At 33.5% G+C, this 21,968-nt stretch overlaps 1 protein-coding gene across 1 annotated transcript; it reads left to right on the top strand.

The window, feature by feature from the left end:
• Positions 1-1,100: 1,100 nt before the first annotated feature.
• Positions 1,101-7,473, top strand: LOC117692389 (uncharacterized). The gene is made up of 3 exons (XM_066073769.1): positions 1,101-1,182; positions 3,342-3,547; positions 5,799-7,473. Exons 2-3 carry the CDS (start codon positions 3,343-3,345, stop codon positions 6,791-6,793), a joined length of 1,200 nt encoding a protein of 399 aa, XP_065929841.1. The 5' UTR covers positions 1,101-1,182; position 3,342; the 3' UTR covers positions 6,794-7,473.
• Positions 7,474-21,968: the final 14,495 nt, after the last annotated feature.

Here is a 21,968-nt window from a genome sequence, read left to right as displayed (position 1 = left end):
TAAATGCCACTGAAAGATGCTTAAAGGTAGCTTAAAGATGGCTTAAAGGTGACTTAAAGAAGTTTGGACATTAAGGACCTATAAGCTCAGCTTAAAGGTGACTTAAAGGTGGCTTAAAGATTGTATCTCCTTTAAGCCACCTTTACGCCACCTTTAAGCGACCTTTAAGGACTTGCTTAAAGATTGTTTTTCGCCCTGTGAATATTGTCCAAGAAGTTTCTACTGTAAGCGGAACTCAACAGGAGTGTGTGTTGTTGAAAACCACGGCGCTTCTTATTATAATCCATGATTTACTTTCAGTTCTTCCTATTACGAAGAAAGATTTCTATTCTTCATTTCATCTTTGATTTTTGAAATTATCTCCATTCTCGTATGAATTTCAATATACTAGTAGATAATGCACAACTTTGTAATTGCCAAGTAAATAAGGAACTGAAAGTGGTGAGTAAATGTATTAGATTTTTTCCATTCTTCTCATTTGATTCAAATTGACAATAATTGTTATAAAACCAATCAAAACGTGTCTGCAATACCACATGACTGTAAATATTGCCGTTGGTATATTTTTATATAAAATGCATTATTGGTCAGTTACAATTTAAGCACATGAACAAATATCTAGCTCTAGGAGAAAATTAATACAGAGATGGTGACATGATGTTAGCAAAATGTTACTCTGGTTGGTTTTTAATCATATAATAATAAATTTGCATAAACAGATGAGTCCAAGTTCAGGTTATCTTTATAACCAAATAACTAAAACAATATAATATACATATTTGCTGGCTATGATGCCGATGTATAGTTTATCTCCCGAGGCGAAATAGTTTCTGTGAAAAACGTACAATAAACTTTCTATTGTCCTAATATTCAGGAATAAACTTACTATTGTCCTAATATTCAGCGAATATGTATTTTACTATATTGATAAGTGTATTTATGTACATGTATATAAAGGAATTTATGTGATCTAAATACTTATAGTTTAGGTATTATATAGTTTTTTACTATGTTACATTTAATTAGTCATATTTGTACAGTTTGAGGATTTAAAGGGTCTTTTGGGGTATTTATACTCATACCGGTAAGAGCATTTTCATGCTATTAGCCTGATCCTAAATATTTCAATTTTGGCTCCAAATTAGCTTGCATCGGAAGTTTTGGCAGGTGTTGTTCTTTTTTGTGAGTATCTAAATTTATTTGGGACATGCAGAATACAATCTTGTTTCTCGGACATTCATTCATCGTGCGCTTGCATAGGTTTTTGAATCACTCAGTGAATTTTACAACTAACTTAGGACTTGACCGTGAACACGTTGTGTACAGAGGTTATTCGGGTTGCACGATTGATAGACTTTCTCAGAGAGGTATCCGGGAGGTGGGTAAGTTTAAACCAGCTTTAGTGTGTTTGCAAATAGGCTCTAACGATCTCTGCAGTATTGATGTAGAAGTAAATGATTTAGTTGATAAAATAGTTGACTTTACAGAGATGCTTCGAGGTCGGGGAGTGCGCAGAGTTTGCCTATACCAAATCCTGCACAGGAAGCCTCCCACTAAACCAGGTAGATTTGCTGTTGACTCAGAGTGGTTCAATTCTAGGGTAGATTTAGTTAACAGGCTTTTGGATGAGAGGCTAGGAAGAGATTTTTTGTCAGGAGTCAGATTCTGGCGCCATGCTGGCTTTTGGTCACCTGAAAATAAAGCTAAGGTTTTTTTGTGAGGATGGTGTGCATTTGAATGAGACTCAGGGCTACCCTAAGTATTACAACAGTGTCAGAGCATCAGTGGTTTCAGGACTTAATAGCCTATAGCTTCATTAGCTTGTGGAAAATGAAAGCTCAGTGTTTAGTGCTGGAGAAAAATAGTATATAAAATGTCACAAACATAAAGGGTTCAATTATATAAGTTTAGATTCACAGTTGATATTCGCAGTTTGTTCTAGTACGACATACACTGAACATAGGTATTATACCAAGTAGGGTTAAATTGTAGTGACTTTAATCATATTGTTCATGTTGTTGATATAAAATATTTACTATCATTTGGACTCAGGTGTTGCGCATGGTCCATTGCCATAGGCTTGAGTGTAGGTTAGTTGTTTTGGCCAATATCTGTATGTACTAATATATGATGGACGGTTTAGCTCCTATACTATTGGGTGTTATATGGTGATATCCCCCATGGTTGGACTATGATACTTGGTAAACCAAATAGCCCCTAGTTTGTTGGGTGCTATGTTATGTAATATCCGGTATGCTTGGATCATATGGTAGCCGTTTAGCCCCTATATGGTTGGGTGCTATGTTTTCATATCCAGTCTGGTTTGATTATGATATACATGGGTATGGCTTACCAAAGAGCCCCTATATGGTTGGGTGCTATGTTGTTATGTCCAGCATGCTTGGATCTTCTGGTAACCATTTAGCCCCCTTATGGTTGGGTGCTATGTTGTCATGTCCAGTATGGTTGGATTATGATATATGGCTTACCAAGGAACCCCCTTTATGGTTTAGGTGCAACGTTGTAATATCCGATGTAGTTGGATTATGTTTGGCGGTTTACCTAATATGATGTTTCATCCAGTGTGGTGGTGTTATGATATGTTTACTTATTGGTCACCATATGGCTTAGTAATCAGTTATCATATCCAGTGTGACTAGTCCATGAGGTGTTGAGATAATTAGCTTCTACATGGTTGAGTGTTAGGTGGTTACCTTAATGTGGGATGAGTTATACATACTTTGCATGCATATTGAGTTTGCAGTACAAGTTTGGTTAGCTTTGTGAACAAAGATGTATAGATAGGTTTAAATTTTGAGTTCTTTTATGGTAAGCTGCTAGGTCTACATGTATGGTATAGTTGTAGGTTATCAATTTCTAAAAGTTTGATTAAATATGTATGTTTGGTAACCATTATTTCGAATCATGGGATATGTGTTTAATAGCATATTTGGCTTAGCATATTTGTGTTTTGGATTGTAGGTCAGAAACTTGTGGTTAACGGAGCCAATGTACATGTACTTGCCATTACTCTTGTACTTACATTACATTTTTCAATGGTTTAAGTCATTCCTGAATGACATAAAATTTTTGATGTATTATAAATTTAGGTTTGATGGTGTGATTCCAATTGTTAAAAGGCATGAATAGGCACAAATAAATCCAAAAATTTTAATCTCTGTTCACACATTGGAAGGACTCACTGGGGTTTAGGATAAAGTTCAAGTTGGGTTTTAGATCCTGTAGAAATTTACTGTTATTGATTAGGCAATGTATCAAGAATAAGGGTTGGTAACATTAAGTCATAGAGAACTTCAGCTGTAGGGTACAGTTTTTTACAGCATGATGCCTAGACCAAAAGTTGGTGTGAAAAGAAAAAGAGCTGGTTCGGCGGAAAGAAAAGGAGCAAAGTCCAAAAAAGGTCAGAGCTCTGATCATCAGGAGGAAACATTGGTAGAGAGAGTAACACAGGCGGTGTTGGAAGCATTAGAGGACAGAGCTGTCCCCGCCATTCCAGACAGGAGCGAGTCCCCCCAGAGTTTGGATGGTGAGTCTGATTCAGAGATTACATTTAAAGAGATAGAAAGGTCAAATGATGAGTATGCTTCCAGTGAGGCAATAGATACTTTTACTTGGTCAACCCCTATTTCGGCTATGGTTCCTCAGAAGTTGAAACAGAAAATATGGGAGGATCAGTTTATTGATCTTGCGGTACTGCTCCCTAATAACTTGGTTCCTTGTCCAGACAGTAGCAACTATACATTTAAACTCGAGAAGAATGACAACATATCGGTAGTACCAAAAAAGGCCAAACAGTCTATTAACTCCATTTTTCAATGGACGACAGCTTTCTTGCGCTTTGTTGCCATATATGCTGAGAAATTTCCAAATGCAACACCAAATCTCAAAACATGCAGAGACAGTACGTGACATGGCTGCATCAGGAAATGTGTCATGACAAACATATGATAAGCAAATAAGAATGGATAGACAGATAAGGGGTACTCCATGGGGTAAAATTAATGTAGAGTTCATGCTGCAGGCCCAGAGATCCAGACAAGAAAACAAGCAGTCCTTTCGTTCCTTTCGTACAAGGCCTGGACAAAGATCAGCTTTTACAAACCAATTACCAAGAGGTATCTGCTGGTCTTACAATAGAGAGGGAGGTTGCAAGCTTGAGCGCTGCAAATTTCAGCACATCTGTACAGAATGTAAGAAAAACCACCCTAAAACAAAATGCAGAACCCAAGCAGTCGTTAAGAACCAAAGTGTCAACTCTTCTTTGGGAACAACAAAACAACAATGAAATTGTAACCCAAGTAAGACCCGAAGTTTTGAAATATTTTTTAAAGGGCTATGATACTGCTATGGCAGATTATCTGGTGGCAGGTTTTACTTACGGGTTTGAATTGCATTATGAGGGACCAAGACAATTCAGGTCATCTAAAAATCTTTTGTCGGCTTTGCAGAACCCTGTTATTGTGAACAAAAAACTACAAAAAGAGCTCGAGGCTCACAGAATAGTGGGACCTTTTGTTTCACTCCCTTTTGATAATCTCCAAATATCCCCTATTGGTATTGTTCCAAAAAAAGAAGAGGGTCAGTTTAGGCTCATACACCATTTATCTTTTCCTGAAAACAGTTCTATTAATGATTTTATACCAGAAGTGTTTACAAAAGTCCATTATGCTACTCTTAATGATGCTATGAATATTATTGTTTCATTGGGTAAGGGTTGCCTGATTGCCAAAACTGACATTGAATCAGCTTTTCGCATCGTACCTGTTTGCAGAGAGGATCATGAATTACTGGGATTTCAGTGGGATGGTTGCTTTTACTTTGATAAATGCTTACCCATGGGTTGCGCTAGTTCTTGTTCTATTTTTGAGAAATTTTCGTCAGGACTAGAATGGATTGGTAGGGTTAAGGGTCACATTCCACACATAGTACATGTTTTGGATGATTTCTTATTTATCGGTCCACATGGATCAGAAATTTGTAATCAGAGTTTGTTAGTTTTCAGACTTATTTGTGAGAGCTTAGGTGTTTATTTAAAGGAGGAAAAGACATTTCAGGCAAATACAAAGTTAGTGTTCTTGGGTATTGAGATTGACACTGTGGCGATGGAAATTAGGCTTCCTGAGGACAAATTGGTTAAGCTACAAAAAGCAATAGATGCAGTGAAATACAAACGCAAAGTTTGCCTAAGAGAACTTCAGTCTTTAATAGGACTGCTTAATTTTGCATGTCTTGTGATTATACCAGGACGCACTTTCTTAAGACGACTTATAGACCTTACAAAAGGTATTGCGAAGCCACATCATCACAAGGATCTTACTAAAGAGAGTAGGCAAGATTTAGCGGCTTGGTCATTATTCATCAATCATTTCAACGGGAAATCCATATTGTTTAAACACGTTTGGAAGACATCAGAGCAGTTACATTTATATACTGACGCTGCTGGCTCTTGGGGTTTTGGAGCTGTGTTTGGAAGAAAATGGTTCTATGGAGCTTGGCCAGAGAGTATGAAAGAATATAATATTACTCTGAAAGAATTATTTCCAATTGTTGTAGCTGTGGAAGTATGGGGCCGCGTTTTGCAGAATTCATGTGTGAGTTTCCATTCTGATAATACTGCAGTGGTCAACATAGTAAATGCACAGACATCAAAGGATTCGAAAATCATGATTTTGGTTAGAAGACTAGTGTTGGCAATTATGAAGTACAATATATTGTTTTCTGCAGAACACATTCCAGGTTTGTTCAATACTCTACCTGATTTACTTTCACGGTTACAGGTCAAAAAATTTCTGGAGGTGTCATTGGACAGCGAGGACGAACCAACAGCCATACCAAGCCACCTTTTGCAGCTATCCAAAACACAGCTGTTACCTTGATTGAGGCAGCTTTAGCCCCTAATACAAAGATTGTCTACAAGCAGGCCCTAAATTGTTTTCAGACATTCATGCAAAGTTATTACAATACATGCAGTATTAAGGATGTTTCTCTCGAACACATTATTAGTTTCGTTTCCTATCTATTTAGTATAGGCAAAGCACCAAGCTCGATAACAACATACTTGGCAGCGCTGGCATATTATTTTAAAATGTCTAATATTCCAGACTTTTCAAATCATTTCTTGATAAAGAAAATGTTAAGTGGGGCAAAGCGTCTGGCCAGCTCTCCTGATGTGAGGCAGCCTATTACTCTGGATATCCTGGAAAACCTTTTAGTAGCAGTGCCTCGTGTAGCCAATTCTAGTTACCAAAGATGTTTGTTCATGGCTATGTTTATAATAGCATTTTATGCTTTCCTCCGAGTAGGAGAAATCACAGTTCGCTCCCATTCTAACCCAAACTTGCTGCTTTTGAGTAATGTATCCTTCAAGACAATAGCCAAAGCAAGTTGTATGATCATAACAATGACCAACTTCAAGCATAATCTGGGGAAAAATCCTGTGCATCTGGAAATCAAACCTCAGCCAATCCGCAAATTTTGTCCTGTGCAAATCATGAAGAATTATCTCAAAGTGAGAGGTGTGAAGGATGGACCTCTGTTTTGCTATGGCTCTGGAAGGCCTATATCCCGTTCAGAATTCTGCAAGGTGCTGAAATCGGCTCTGAAGTTCTCAAAGTTGGACAGTCATAAATTCAAAGCACACAGTTTCAGAATAGGAGCGGCAACTCAGGCTCACCTGCAGGGCTTCTCAGATTCACAAATAAGAGTTATGGGAAGATGGCACTCCGAGTCATTTCAGAGATATATCAGGGTGTCCTTGTTTCCAACATTGTAGTTTCTAAATCACAATAATGTTCTGGGATATTTGTTTTTTAGGGTCCAGTAATAATGGATAACTGACTGAGGCGGTATCCATTATTACTGGCTAGGTATTTGAATCTTTTTAACATTCAGGTGTCTGTATGAGGTTTAAATCTCATATTGTCAGGTTAGCTGTTTTACAAGATTAACACATATACAATGTAGGATATTTGTCATATAGGGTCTACTGATAATGGATAACTGACTGAGGCAGTATCCAGTGTTGGTGGCTCTGTATTTTCATGATGTTGAAATCTTGCAATTTCCTTTTGTTTTATTAGAGTAAAGTGGGAAGAAGTACATTGTATTGAAGTAATAGATGTTTACAATATAGGGCATGAGACCCTAAGTGTTGAGAGTTGATGATTTATCATCTTGATAGTTTATATACTTTTCAGGTTTTTTTTAACAAGTCTTATGACAAAGATTTATCATGTTCCAGGTTTAATTTTAATATTAAGGGGCGACTATCTGAGGTGGCACCCCCATATTCGAAAAAGTAATTGGGATTAAGTTGTAAGATGTGTAACTGGTGTTACAAGGTATTTAACATCAAGATGTAGGTGTGTTCACATGTTTTTAATTTGGTTTCTTTGGCAAGAAATGTGTGAAGAATATTTTTCAGTAGAACAATTGTTTACCTCCAGCTTTTAAAAGGGCTGACATATTTCATGATCACTTAATTAGCACGGTTTAGGACTAACTGAGGTGGCACCTAAGGTTGTCAAGGGAAGTGTACGTGGATGTTTACATGTTTAGATAAATAGACATTTAGGGGCTTGTTTGTATTGTTACAGCGATTGTTTCAGTTTAAACATGTACATTTTACATTTGGATGCATTCCAAATATGTCTTAGTTAATAAACTTTATGATAATTGAAATGGGTTATCTAGGGCAATAACAATGTATTTCATTTCACAGTGAGCATGCATGTCAAAATTAACACATGTTATTGCATCTCTTTTGCTGTAAATTTAGTTAACCACTGTTCTTAATGTTCTGAGGAAATATTTTCATAAGTTGGGATAGACTAATTTCTACTTTAAATTTTGATTCTCTACTAGAATCTTTACTGTTAAACGAAGCACATTTTTGGGTGGGGCGAGGGACACTTCTCATGCAGTTCAGTGTTCCTCTAGTGGGTTATTTTTTGGGCCCCACCTTCTGCTGCATTGTTGATAATTTACTAAATGTATGCAGTCTCACATTTTCATCTTATATTCATTATAACTTCATCTGGCATTTTTAATAAATGCTCTTCACACAAGCCATAGTTTTTCTTTATCAAGGTAGCAGCAGAACAGAGCTGCAAATGTGCTTCAGGTTATATTCAACAGTAATAGTAATGTAGGGTTTACCAGGATTTAAGAGCACATAAGTGTATTTATGTACATGTATATAAAGGAATTTATGTGATCTAAATACTTATAGTTTAGGTATTATATAGTTTTTTACTATGTTACATTTAATTAGTCATATTTGTACAGTTTGAGGATTTAAAGGGTCTTTTGGGGTATTTATACTCATACCGGTAAGAGCATTTTCAGGCTATTAGCCTGATCCTAAATATTTCAATTTTGGCTCCAAATTAGCTTGCATCGGAAGTTTTGCCCACCTCCACCCCTTCTATCCTCCTTACTAAATATTATTATTATTTTTGTTTGATTGTTATGGATAACTTCCTTTTGTAAAAGGTGTGGGTTATTTTTTGGGCCCCACCTTCTGCTGCATTGTTGATAATTTACTAAATGTATGCAGTCTCACATTTTCATCTTATATTCAGTATAACTTCATCTGGCATTTTTAATAAATGCTCTTCACACAAGCCATAGTTTTTCTTTATCAAGTTAGCAGCAGAACAGAGCTGCAAATGTGCTTCAGGTTATATTCAACAGTAATAGTAATGTAGGGTTTACCAGGATTTAAGAGCACATAATAGATATTTATACGTCGGAGATGCATATTTTCTCTATGGTAAAATAAGATATAAAGCTGATCACGTACGATAAAATATCATGTATCATCATCCTGTTGTACGATAAGATATGATGTATCATCAGCCCTGTAGCAAGAAGCAAAACCGAAGTTAGGAAAACAGATGCATGCATAGGTAATGCAGAGAGATTAAAAAACTTAAGATACATATAGTCTGCGAAATATGTAATCTGGTGTTTAATTGTATTTTCTTTTGTGTAGTGATCATAATAAAAATTGACTTTATATTTCCAAAAAAATAAAAATATACCACAAACTGTTCAAAGTTAACAGAAACATGTTAAGAGAAGTATTAGAAACGTTCATATTGATACAAGAACCCGCCTCTATACTGTCAAAGGTTATGGATCTGCTTCTGATTAAGTCAAAAGACAAACATGGTTTAAATAATGAATGATTTGGAGTTAGATGATGAACCTTTCATACATTCATAACAAAACAGCATATCATGCCGGTATAACTGTCAGCACTCATAGCCAACGGTGTACTATTCTGACGCATTTCAACTTGCAATTGTGTTCTTATCTGCTAGACCTGCATTAAAGTACAAAAAGGCAAACTAAAAGAATCATGGTCTTGTGTCTTGTGAAGGATGCAAGAGCTTATGAAACAACACTTTGTTATCCAGGTTAAAAACACATTACTTTTTTGGAGTTGAAATAACAGAATCATTAATTAAATGTTTCAATGTAGTTTCAATGTATCTTTGTGCAGCTGATGGTTTCTGAACATTCCTAACAATCTACAAAACTTCGATTTTTCAGAACTTTGGTCTTTTTTCTTTCACATTTTTTCCTTTAAAAATTAATTTAACCGTCTTAAATACATTTATATAATGGCTTGTATCAGTAACATAATCTTATGTTTTTAAAATAGTTCATAAAACAATTAGAAAATAATCTGAGGGGAAACCTAATTTTCTGCAGAAAATACAGTGGACATCAAAATTCAATCACCACAATTATAACGAATTTCATAAAAAAAAAAAAAAAATTCGAGAAATCATAGCAATACAAATATATAGGAAAACGTGTGTAATGAAAGTATTGATAAAAATGTAAAATACTGTGGAGTCATCAGAAGTCATGGTGACTCGAATTACGTGAAGTTTGTGAATAGTCCTCCTCAACAAATTTATAAAAACGAATTCAAAAAGTTATGTTTTTACTGAGAAAGAAAACCTGCGTATCTATAAATTGTACCCCGTTGAATAAGGCTAAAACCCACATTCTACGAAAACATGAGTTTTAATAGGCTCACAATATTTAATCAATCACAAGAGCAGACATTTCAAAACACATGTATATGTAAATGAATGAATGTGTTTTGAAATAATTCGTTGCAAATCATGTTTGCAAGGACTAGAGCTGACCTTGAATACATTTTATGCGGCATACAAACATTGCTGACGCGCGGTATTCATTGACAACTTGTGATCAAAATAAAGGGAAATATAAGCTTCTCCTAGCCACCTACACTTGAAGATATTATAGAAGCCCGCAGACGCTTGTTATAAATATTTAGAATGTTTCTCTATTTAACACGCGTGTTTTTAAGTCCGTGTGATAAAAATCAAGGGGGTTATAAACCCCTAAAAATGAGCCTGAATCCCTTATTAATGCTTTTAGAAATAATCTCATTTATTTATGTTCGATCAGTGTTTATTATCTTTTCAATATTAACTATCACACAATTGCTCTAAAAACTCTGTTCGGGACCATGAATACAGCTGTAACATTACAACAAATGTTTAAAAAATCGATGTATATCATTATGTGTTACGTAGAAGACAAAGAAAACTAACGTAAAATGATTTTTTTAAATTACTTTCTCCCAGAAATGTAAATAATAAGTATCCATATCCCTTCGTTTTCTTGCCTCCTTAGTCTTTTTCACGAAAATATAAATCATTCTTCTATTGGCTATTTATTTACCAATGAATACTGGTTATATCATTACAAAAATTATTCTTTATGATTACTGTTAATTATGACACAATTTCCTGTGAGAGAGAATGTTAATTACTCAATGATTTTTTTTTCGAAATGGCTTTGCAACAGTAGCAACAACTGTACAGATTTCTAAATACACTCGTGTAGACCTGGCAATTTTTTAACAATGATAACAACGTTAAGTGTTTTTGTGTGTTTGCTACAGATATGAAAAACTATATACAGCAATTACTTCACAAGCTGTGTGTATATGACTTCAAAATCATCTAAACAGAGTGAAATTTCATGTAAGTTTAAAGTCCGATATCTTTGACACGGGGTAATATATCCCATTTCTATTCTTGTTTACAGCGGAGAATATGAAAAAAAAAATGAAAAAATCAAACATCTCTCAAAATTTGAATTTTGCTAATTCCATTTTCCGACGACAGTCCACACTTGTAGATGTTTCTGCACTTGTTGATATGTTCTATTGTTCCCAAAGACATTTAAACTCTGCGTCAGCAATAACTTTTATCAGCTAATGAATGCTGTCAATTGTTTAAGTAAACATGTTTCAAGATTTGGGAGCATTCAAATTATTAGAAACCTATCAATTTGACTTGCAAATTTTAGTTTCGTTTTGGTTTGCTGTTAACAACAAAACAATTGCTTGTTCCACAACTAAAAATGTTGTCGGAAAGATACTCCTTTTTACTATGATCGACTTACGACCAAATGAAACCCGTTAAACACATGATCAATCCAATGTTGACTATCCATATAAGTGTTGTGTCTTGTTCTCTCTTTTTTGCCATGTGTAGATGACCTTTCGTATTTCTATAGCTAAATGTTTCTTCCATGCTTAATAACCAAATTATTTTTATAAAACCAAAATTGTGTGTACTGCCTGTGACGATTGGAAATTACGCCGGATAAAACAAACTAGTGTTAACACATGTACATACGTGTGTCGATCATCCCACAAAGTTTGGTTGTTCAAGTCGTCACTGTTTTTGAGATCTCGTCAAAATAAGGTTTTTTGTCTCGGGACAAACGGAAGAGCTCAATGTAAATTGTATAAGATAGTTCTTGCATACTTGCCTATTGTACATAATTGTTCATCGGTCTACCTACAAATATCAAAGGAAAACAGTTAAACTGATAAACAGCTCGATTTGTTTGAACTCTTCCTGTTTGGACGTGACGGTGGACAACATGAAACCGGTTAAACATATCTTCAATCAAATGTTTTTCTTCCATGAAAGTTTCGTGCTTTGATCACGTATAGTTTTTGAGATCTCGTGGGTACAAAATGTGTTTGAAAATAGCTACTTGAGATAATTGACATATCACATCGAAGAAGAAATTTTTTGTTGATATAGCATCGCATTTATAACCTTAATATAGATTTATACTTACATGTGCATATTTATTCTATGGAAAAAGAATTAAATGCGTAAAAATGATTATTTTTTAAAGTGCTTACGGTGTCGAAGTTACGACACAAAAACATTTATGAGCCGGTCTCTCCCTTATTGGAGTCGCTGAACAAAATTTTGAAGGTTGCATTTTGTTAAATTCATCATATTGAGCATTTTTTCTTCTATACTGCATTTTAAAATAGTTTTCCTTTTTGAGATATATGTGATCAAAGTTTTGTACTTTTGACCCCTAAAAACCCCTGATTACGTAACTCATGAGAAAATCGTTATACTGTGGGGGTTTAAAACTGTAAGATAAACATATTTGCTTCTATAATATATTACAAAATATTCCTCGGCGAAGAGCTATGGATAAAATACTTTAGAGGCCTCTAGATTCCTAAACTGAGGGGCCAGCCCCTTTTCTCTTGATATCACCTGAAAGGTCTTGTAAATTAAATTCTTTTTGTATTACACGTTTTAACAAAATAATTTTAGAAAAAAAGATGAACGATGAAAAGCACGAAAATAAACGACCCTTTTCATATCTCAATTTTCAAGCCCTAATGAGCTTTGGTACATTAAGTGCTAGACGTATAAAACAACAACCATACAAAATCTTTCTTCTTCCAACTGTAAAAATTTGAGCGCAATATATTTTATGCTTTAGGAAAACGTCCGCAGACAAAATACCCATATAAAAATTGGTAAATTGTCAATATCGCAAAAACGGGTATGACGTCATCAATGCAAATATTTGTTTTCAATTTCAGACCAATATGTATAACATCTGAAATTTTGATAGGGATCGGCCGAGTCGTTGCTGGGAAATCGCGTGCACAAAAATCGGAAGAAAAAATAATAATAAAAAGGAAAAAGAAGCCGAAGAATGACAATAAGGTATTCCGTTGGAAACGGAAAAACCTTAAGAGAAACAATAGAATATAAGAAGGGTCGTCCGAGAAATAAACAAAACAAAAAGGCAAAATGTCAATTTTTGAGCACTTTTTATGAGGACTGGAAGTTATGCCAGATCATTCAGAACAAAGTATACATATCTTCATACATTGTTGTGTCTTTCCTCAAAGTTTGAATGTTCAATATTTTTTTAATTATAATATCTCGTTTAAAAAGAAAGGTTTTTGTCTCGGGACCGGAAACAAACAAACAGAGGTGATTCAAGAAATTGAAAGTAGATGTTTTAGTACATTCACCCTTCTGTACGTTACTGTTCATCGCACTAAGTAAAATGTTAAAAAAAGTAGTCTGCTTGAAAGCTTCAAGTGAGAACCGGAAGTGACGTACGGCCAAATGAAACCCGTAAACATATGTTTAATCAAATGTCCATCATCCAGTTGTGCCTTGATCTCTCACAGTTTCTGAGATCTTATGGGTACTTTGTCCTTTATTAAAGAAGGTTACCAAAGATATTTGGATGTCTCACCGGAAGTATAATTTTATATTCTTTTACCATCACAGGATAAATGAGCATCTTTAAGTTCTCCTTAAATATAGCTTAAAGGTGCTTAAAGGTAGCTTAAAGATGAGTTTTAAGCCACCTTTAAGCTATAAGTGTTGCTTAAAGGTGGCTTAAAGAAAGCGTAAAGATGGCTTAAAAGCAGCTTTAAGACTATCTTTAAGCCCCCTTTAAGGAAGGAGTCTTCTCGTTATCAAACATAATTCTTATAATAAGAAATTCATGAAATTTTGAAACATTCAAACGGATCATATTACCAAATGATCCTATCAGTTTAATCAAATTTGACCTTTTTGTTTTTGCATAAAGGTCAGGTCAAGGTCACTACCTTTTTCCTCAACGTAAAGGATAATAAAAATAAGTATAGCTCTTTGTAGTTCTGTAGACATTTGTTTAAGATTTGAAGATTCTATTCTTCAATGAAATGATAGAATATATGAAAGTTTATCAGCTTATCCTACTAAATTGGAATGAATATTTATACTAAAATTGATATTGCTTAACCTGCATTTCCTCTAATTATCTTAAAATTTGAAGAAATTTTGATTAAATTTTTATGCTTCCAATGATAAAATATTTCTGATTTTTATGTATTATGGAGATTTTATAAAAAGATATAAATTGACAGAAAAGCTAATATATTGACCGTTTAATAAGAGAGAAAAACTTATTTTAGTGATTTTTTCTCAAAAATCAATGTACAGAAAGGGTGCTTTAAAAAGCTTATAAAATGTAATTTGATAGGCAAATCATATTTTAAAAACATATTCTGAAACCCAAGTATCATATCATTAGTTCACATAATTAAAAAAAATCCAACATAAATGTTATTGTTTTTAAAATGCTAAAACAGACTCATTAATCTGCAGCAATTCTGAATTGTGAAACATGTGATATTTTCCTACGCCAATATTACGCCAAAAATATAGTCCTTGTTAGATTCTATACATTGATTACTTTTTCTATGCCAAGTTGTGTAATAGTAAAAAAGAGAGGAAAATATACTATTTTAATTAATTTCCTTTCATCTTGATTTAATGGACAATTAATCAAATTTACGTTTGACAAGTCGAAAACTAGAAAAGACTCCTTCCTTAAGGACAACTTATAGGTTCCTAATTTCCAAACTTTTTTAAGCCACCTGTAAGCGACCTTTAAGCAATTGAAAAAAAATCTTTCAATTCAATAGTGTGCTTAATTTACAAGCAAAATGTATTGACTTTATGATAGAAAAAGGTATTAAAAAACCGTTTTGCTCTAGAAAAAAAAATAAAAAAATTTAAAACGCCCAAAACGAGGATTGAACCCAGAACCGTTCGTTTACAAGCAATACTTCACTCGCTCTGCGCCACGGCACCTTGTATCTGTTAAGTGGTTTTTATATGCTATAATTTGTTGGCTATTGAATCAATGTAAATAGTGTGTATTCTTTTTACCTGAAAAGATTTTGACTTTCATTCAGTTTGTAACAATCAATTATATTTAATTTGTAAATTACATGCATGCATGTATTTAGAATGAATTACAGAACTTGATCTTCAGTGAAAAAAAATAGTATACCTAAAGGGAAACTTTTATACTTACTAGTTCTTTGTTAATAAATTTAAAACGAGTAGATACACGTTCATCTTATTCATAGCTAAATGAAATGCAAGGAAGAAGATAACACTATTTCTTTTAAACGCATTAAACTATTAGGTTACTAGTTCTAAGCAATTTTTCGGTGTTCATGATCACGACGCCGTTCAAGCATGTATAATTTTAATAAAATTGATTGCTATACATTTACAACAGATATAGAGTAACAAATTAAATGATATATATTTGAATATTTAATTGTATACATGATTTTTAAACTATCAATTCTATAACAAACGATATTACCAAATTCCGGTGACGTATTTACTGTATGTGGCAATAGCAAATGATGTATACATATTCATGTGCATACAATTGTATGATATACCCTGCCAGTTATGTGATATATATATATCCTTTTACATATATTTAAATATTTAACCCAATTTATGATCACCGATACAGTAATAAATTAGCCTCTAGATTTTACTCTCACAACCATATATCTTTAATTTATAGACGTAACATTTTTAAAACCCAGAGTTAAGAAATAACACTTTGAAAATGGATAACAGAAGTAAATTAACTTCCATTCACTACACTTATTGTATACACCTGCAAACTAAGATTTCAACGCCTTTAGAAACCCTGACGTGCACCTGGGCTCACGACACACCTGTTATGTATATCTTGTATATTCTGTGTTAGTGCCAGCGGTTTTCTTAAGTTGGACACAAAATAGACTCTAAGTAGATAGACACAAACGTACAAAACTATGTCCAGACAAACAGAGCCGTAATATCCCGCTCGATATATAAAGGCAGTTGAGAGTCTTTCCAGCTTTAACATGTATCAAAGAGTAATAAAATCAATTTGAAGCTTGTTTAATTGGATACTATTTTTCTTTTTATTTATAAAACCACTTTTTTCATTCAAAATAAACAATAGATGACCAAAGATTTTTAGTTATACATGTACATGTGTATAATATAGCAGGTTATTCCGGATCAAAAACATGTAAATTTTCAAGCTTCCTTAAAATGATTTTTTTTTATTAATCATAAACTTTTAAAAATAAAACTGTGTATTATCAGTTAAAAAGCAATTCTTTTTCTGTATACAAAGGTCTTCAATACTTGTCCATGTTGGAAACAAACTATCAACTTATTAAAACCTATTGTCCTCAACCTAAACCCCATTTCCACTAAGCCAACACCTGGTTTTTTTTTATACATTTTTAAAAATTTTGGCTATGTAGGAAGACACCGATTTTGTCATTTATTATAGCATCAAGTCTGCTAGAATGTATTTTCTTTTATATAGCTTTATAACAATTCGATGTATTCCAATGAAATTACTTAAGAAATAAGGAATCATTTTTTAAATGTTTTGTGTTGTTTGATACGGGATTGATCAAGTCAATTAAGGGCATTATGAAATAACATAATCACGATCGGCCGTATTTGATCACTTCATAATCCTCATAAAAGGATTCCTAATTACTTATGTGTTTAATTTTTAGCAATTTTACGATTAAATTTTTAAGTAGTCATTGATAAATGTATTGGACTATATATTACAAAATTGATTCATAGTGTTATCACAAATACACTGGAAAATGTAATAATTATATGTACATACAACCTGAGAGTAACTCTTTAATATTTAAAATAAATTATCAAATTCATTTTAACAACAGAAAAAATTTATTTGCGATAGCGCTAAAATTTCTATTATTATTTATTTTATCAAACATTGTATAATATTACGTGTACAAATGATCACAATGGTAGCAAACTCTTATTTTATATTGTTTATAATATCAATAGAGTTTACGTGTATACAGCTCGATACTGTAAATGTGCTCACCAGTCTTATCCATAAATACGATCATTCAGCACTTACAATAATTATTGTAAAAACATGATTATACATGAGATCAGCCTTGAAGCTGCTTATAAATCACAGACACAGCAAACCAGCAACTAAAACTTTAATCCTAGTTATTTATTGATGCATAGTGACAAGTTCAACTGATTCTAAATGTCCTAAAAAGATAAGAAATGACAGACTAGACGCTTTCTCGTCGCGAACTACGAGAAGATCTTCTGTTTGATCTTCAAAAAGTGAGTCAAGACATTGGGTGGGGTATTCGCCAATGAAAAATGAAGTAGGATTTTATTCAAACGGACTTATTACATGTATGTTTAGACTTTAAACTATTCTGATCCCCTAAATTGAAGGACCGAACCCTCATATGTCAAATGTTATTCCATATAATTCCCGATCGATATAAACAAAAAACTCGGCAAATTGCTAACACATGTATTTGTTTAAAAATGATCCCATTGCGCTTTTAACTGTACTTCAACTGAACTCTCTAAACATTGTGTATTCCTTATCTTTAAACGTGTTATTCTTCAGAATTATTGTAAGCATCTTGTTTAAGCCATAAACACTGAGACATGATAAACGCATTTCCTGTTCAATACTAGCTGTAGGAACCTCTAACTTTATATTTAATCCTGCTAAACAGGATTACAAGAAAATACCGAATCTCGATCTTATCAGTTTCAATCAATTGTTCCGCTTTAAAATTGTTTTTTCTTCAACACTCTGTTTTGTAGTGCTTAGTTTATTTAAACTTTTTATCATTTACCTAATCTAAAACACGGGTCTTATCTCACCATTTCAACGTTACCTCTGTGTGGATGTTCTTTCTAACGAAAAAAGCTAAATTTAGAAAAAGGTTGCACTTTAAAACCTCCTATTTTTAATGATTCATAAAATGCAAATAAAATGACAGTATAAAACTAGAGCAGAGCTCGTGGGAAAGCCACGAGTAGGTCTTCCGTAGTTGCTGCGGGTTGAAAATATATGTGATATGGTGTCAAACGATTATAATGACTCAACTTTCAGTTCTGCTTTTGTTTTAAAAACGTGTTGTGACTGAAAGTCTGTATCTAAAACGTATTTTGATAAAAATAAGGAAGAAAATGTTTTAGGAAAAGTATTTGTCGAATACAGTTTGTGTAATCGTTTCAAAAATTCTTTAAAACATGAGATGTTTAATGGCGAGTTAAATCAAAGGGTAGCAAGCATTGTTATAAACATTATGTACTCATGATTCATGTCAGAAATTGTATTTTTTTTAAACCGAACCCACCTACAAAACACGAAACCTTTTCTCTAAGATAATTTCTTTATTTAAATCTTTCTTAATTTTTGAAGACTATGTGCAAGTTTAGAATTGTTACGTGCTGACAAAATTAGTCAAAATTGATGGCATCTCTTAACTTTTCTATAGGGAAATGTGTATTTTCTGATATTATTTAAAGATACGATTAGATTTGGACATTCAAAATAATATATAATCAGCTAAAAAAAAGATCAGTGGGAAAATTTATGCAAAAGCGAGCATCTAAATTTTACACCAGATTGTGCTGTTTCATAGAGACACCGCTAAGTAACGTGAATTAAATATTTTTTAGTTATTTACAGAAATGAATATTACTTCTCTCGACGATGCAATAATATGCAAAATCCTTATTTTTATGTCAATGGGTTGACTAATTAAATTGAAAAAAAAACTTCAATTGCGCTTGTGTAAATTAGAATTCTGGGAAGGAATTAGAAGGAATTAGACAGTCCGTTTTAGTCAAAATCGAAGAAGTTATGAAACTGGTCTGTTCCTAGATCAATCTGCGCATTCATGTATTAAAAGACTATCATGGGTATCGTCTGTAGCCACTGTTCGGAATCCGTATGTGCAGTCATACATTGTATGTACATCGATACACCTTTACCTCCTCACCTACAGCCATACAAATGAGGGTGCAACCTTCACATACGCATGCATAGTATTATAGTTCTGGAAACTATTTATCTTGTATTTTAATATATTGGGTATTCACTAATCACCTGAAATACGTATTCCACCGGCTGTAGCTAACCTTGTAAGTAAATTAAGTTGCATTACAACCTCATAATACACAACTTCAATTAAAAGGTTTTTTTAATCAATTTTCATACAATTAACAATAATTAAAATCCCCCATAACGCACATCTATATCACTAAAGTGTAACTTTGAGAAGCGCATATATTTTTGGGAGGCAGATATGTCGCTGTATTATAGTTTGCAAGTCAAGTGAACTATCATGGTCTTTCAAAGATATAAGAAATCTGTCGACCCTTGCAGTACTTTGATGATTTCTATGGCGATCGACTGCATTGTATAATGTAGTCGCATTTCCCAAGAGCAAAATTTCCTTTGACTTCAAAATGTTTATTATTATATATCATGAATTATTCTGTTCATAATTATAGAAGATTAGCCACATTCTTAGGTTACGATTTCACCTATTTAATCTAAAGATGATTGACTTCGAATAATAGTCTTATCGTTTATGAAAGCACCCTTCTAACTATTACTCAATTACATATGTTCTGAGTTGTGTGCGCTGAAGCAACACAAGATTTTCGGTCGCACGTGGCGATTGAATTAACAGACTTACCGAATAAACAAACGGGTGGGAAACTGGAACACGTTAAGAAGTAAATGTTACACATCAGAAGAAAAATTATTTCCGACAGATCTGGATATCTTTTCGCCAATTTTAAAAAAATCCAGCGCGAGCACTTGTCAGCGGGGCAAGAGGAGGGGGAGGAGGCAGCAATGAGTTCCACACTGAAACGAACAACCATGTAGAAAAACTACAGAGTGATTAATATGTGACCGAAAGAATCTAATCTGAAGTTGTTTAAAACTTATGTGAATATTCTTTAAAATAATCATAAAATGCCTCAACTCAGGACACTTCAGGACATTCTTTTATCGTGCTAGCATTTACCGCAAACATGTCAGATGAACCTTTGATTATAATTTGATTTGATCTTAAACTACATTGTACGCTATTGTATAATTAAATCAACGCTTAATCAACTGTACAAGTAAAATAAATTTATCTTTTCATCTTAAACCTATATAATAGTTGATAACATAATGAAATATAGTTCTGCCCGTGCAAAATACGAAACATGAACGCGTGATAAGGTACATGTAGAAGAACACCAGCCAACCGCGGATCACTTGTCCACTCGCGCTGGATCTCCTCGGCCATGATCATCATTTAATATTTGTGTTTTTGTGTGTGTGTGTGGGGGGGGGGGGTTAAAGTTTTTTTGATATACAAACCAACCATTAATTTATGTCTTCAGCTGACGATGTTTCCAATTTTGAGTAATATATCGTTCATTAATATTCATTTACACTCAAATGTTTAATTAAATAAATACAAGATGGACATAACATTTATAACATAAAATTAAAACAGTTTTTGTATTTACGGCTATATAAACCCAAAAACGTTCATATTTATCTAAGTGTGCGTCGCACTGTGCAAATCTTGTGTATTAAATAACTGCTTACCGCTATGTAGTCCAGCCGTGGCTGATCTCCTCGGCCGTGGACGAAGGATAGATTACGTAAAGGTACAGCGCACAGACACGCACAGCTCAGAACCCAGGAAGATTTCAAACGGAAACGGAAACGGAAGACCTTAATTAGTTTGAATTCTCTGCAAATGACAGTTTAGAAATTAAATGACAAGGGGTTTCTTAAACGCTTTGTTTTGTAGTGTTTAGTTCATTTAAACTTTTTATCCGTATACCTGATCTGAAACACGGGTCTTATCTAACAATCTCAACGTTACCTCTGCGTTGATGTTCTTTCTAACAAAAAAGGCTGAATTGAAAAATAGGCTGCACTTTATAACGCCCTTTTTAAATATTTTGTTTTTCATGTTTTTATCTGTATGTTATGGAAGTGTTTGCCATTCGTTTTAGACAACTTACTGACACAGATAACAAAAAGTATTTTGTTTAACAGTTAATATTTATCAGTGAAAAAAGATACCATATAAAGAAATCTATCTATCTATCTATTTATCTATCTATCTATCTATTTATCTATCTAAACACGTCTCACGACCGGTGGAACATTGCTAGGAGAGTGCATTCCAGAGGTCGTGATCATGCGTTCAATTCGTGGCGGATGTGGAGCAATTTTTTTTATTTTCCCCGTGCTTTATGTATAACTTAATCTCTACCCATTCTAAAATGGGTTATATATTTCTTCAAAACATTATTTGACCTACACTGTAATCTCTGGTTTTCTAAGAAGTGATTTATCTTTTGAAAATATCTTGAATGCAAACATGTTGGTACAGATCCAAACTTAAATTAAATCGAATGACATGTGCACCGATGGAAACTAACATTAATCGTATGTCACCTTCGTAGCTACGTGTATATTTAACGATTTTATATGATCAATAGAAATATATATTAAGTAAGTCTGTTTTATCTAGATTAAACAAATATGTGTCAATCAAAAATATACATGTAACTGGTAGACTATTTGTTCTCGAACAATTAGAGGTCTTTCCACCTCATTATTGTTTTTTTGTTATATTATATATTATTTTTGTTTCAATTCAATAACTGATTTTTTTTCTGCGTTACTTCATAATAAAGTGTCAAAAGCTTCAGTATGCAACTTTTTTTATGTTTGACATTGACGTTTGGCATTTATGTCATTTTGACCGGCCAAAGTAGACGCGTTTATACCAGGTAGGCCGATATATTTATGATTATTGGGTTAAAAGTTGCTAGTGTTTTTAATAAATGTCCGACGCTTTCAGGGCCATAACTTCTAAAAGAGGATATCGGTCCCTCTCGACA

The sequence above is a fragment of the Magallana gigas genome, chromosome 10 (genome assembly GCF_963853765.1).
Source record: "Magallana gigas chromosome 10, xbMagGiga1.1, whole genome shotgun sequence".
Classification (NCBI taxonomy): Eukaryota; Metazoa; Mollusca; class Bivalvia; order Ostreida; family Ostreidae; genus Magallana; species Magallana gigas.
The sequence above is the reverse complement of the archived record's forward strand: the minus strand, read 5'-3'. Positions and strand labels throughout refer to the sequence as shown.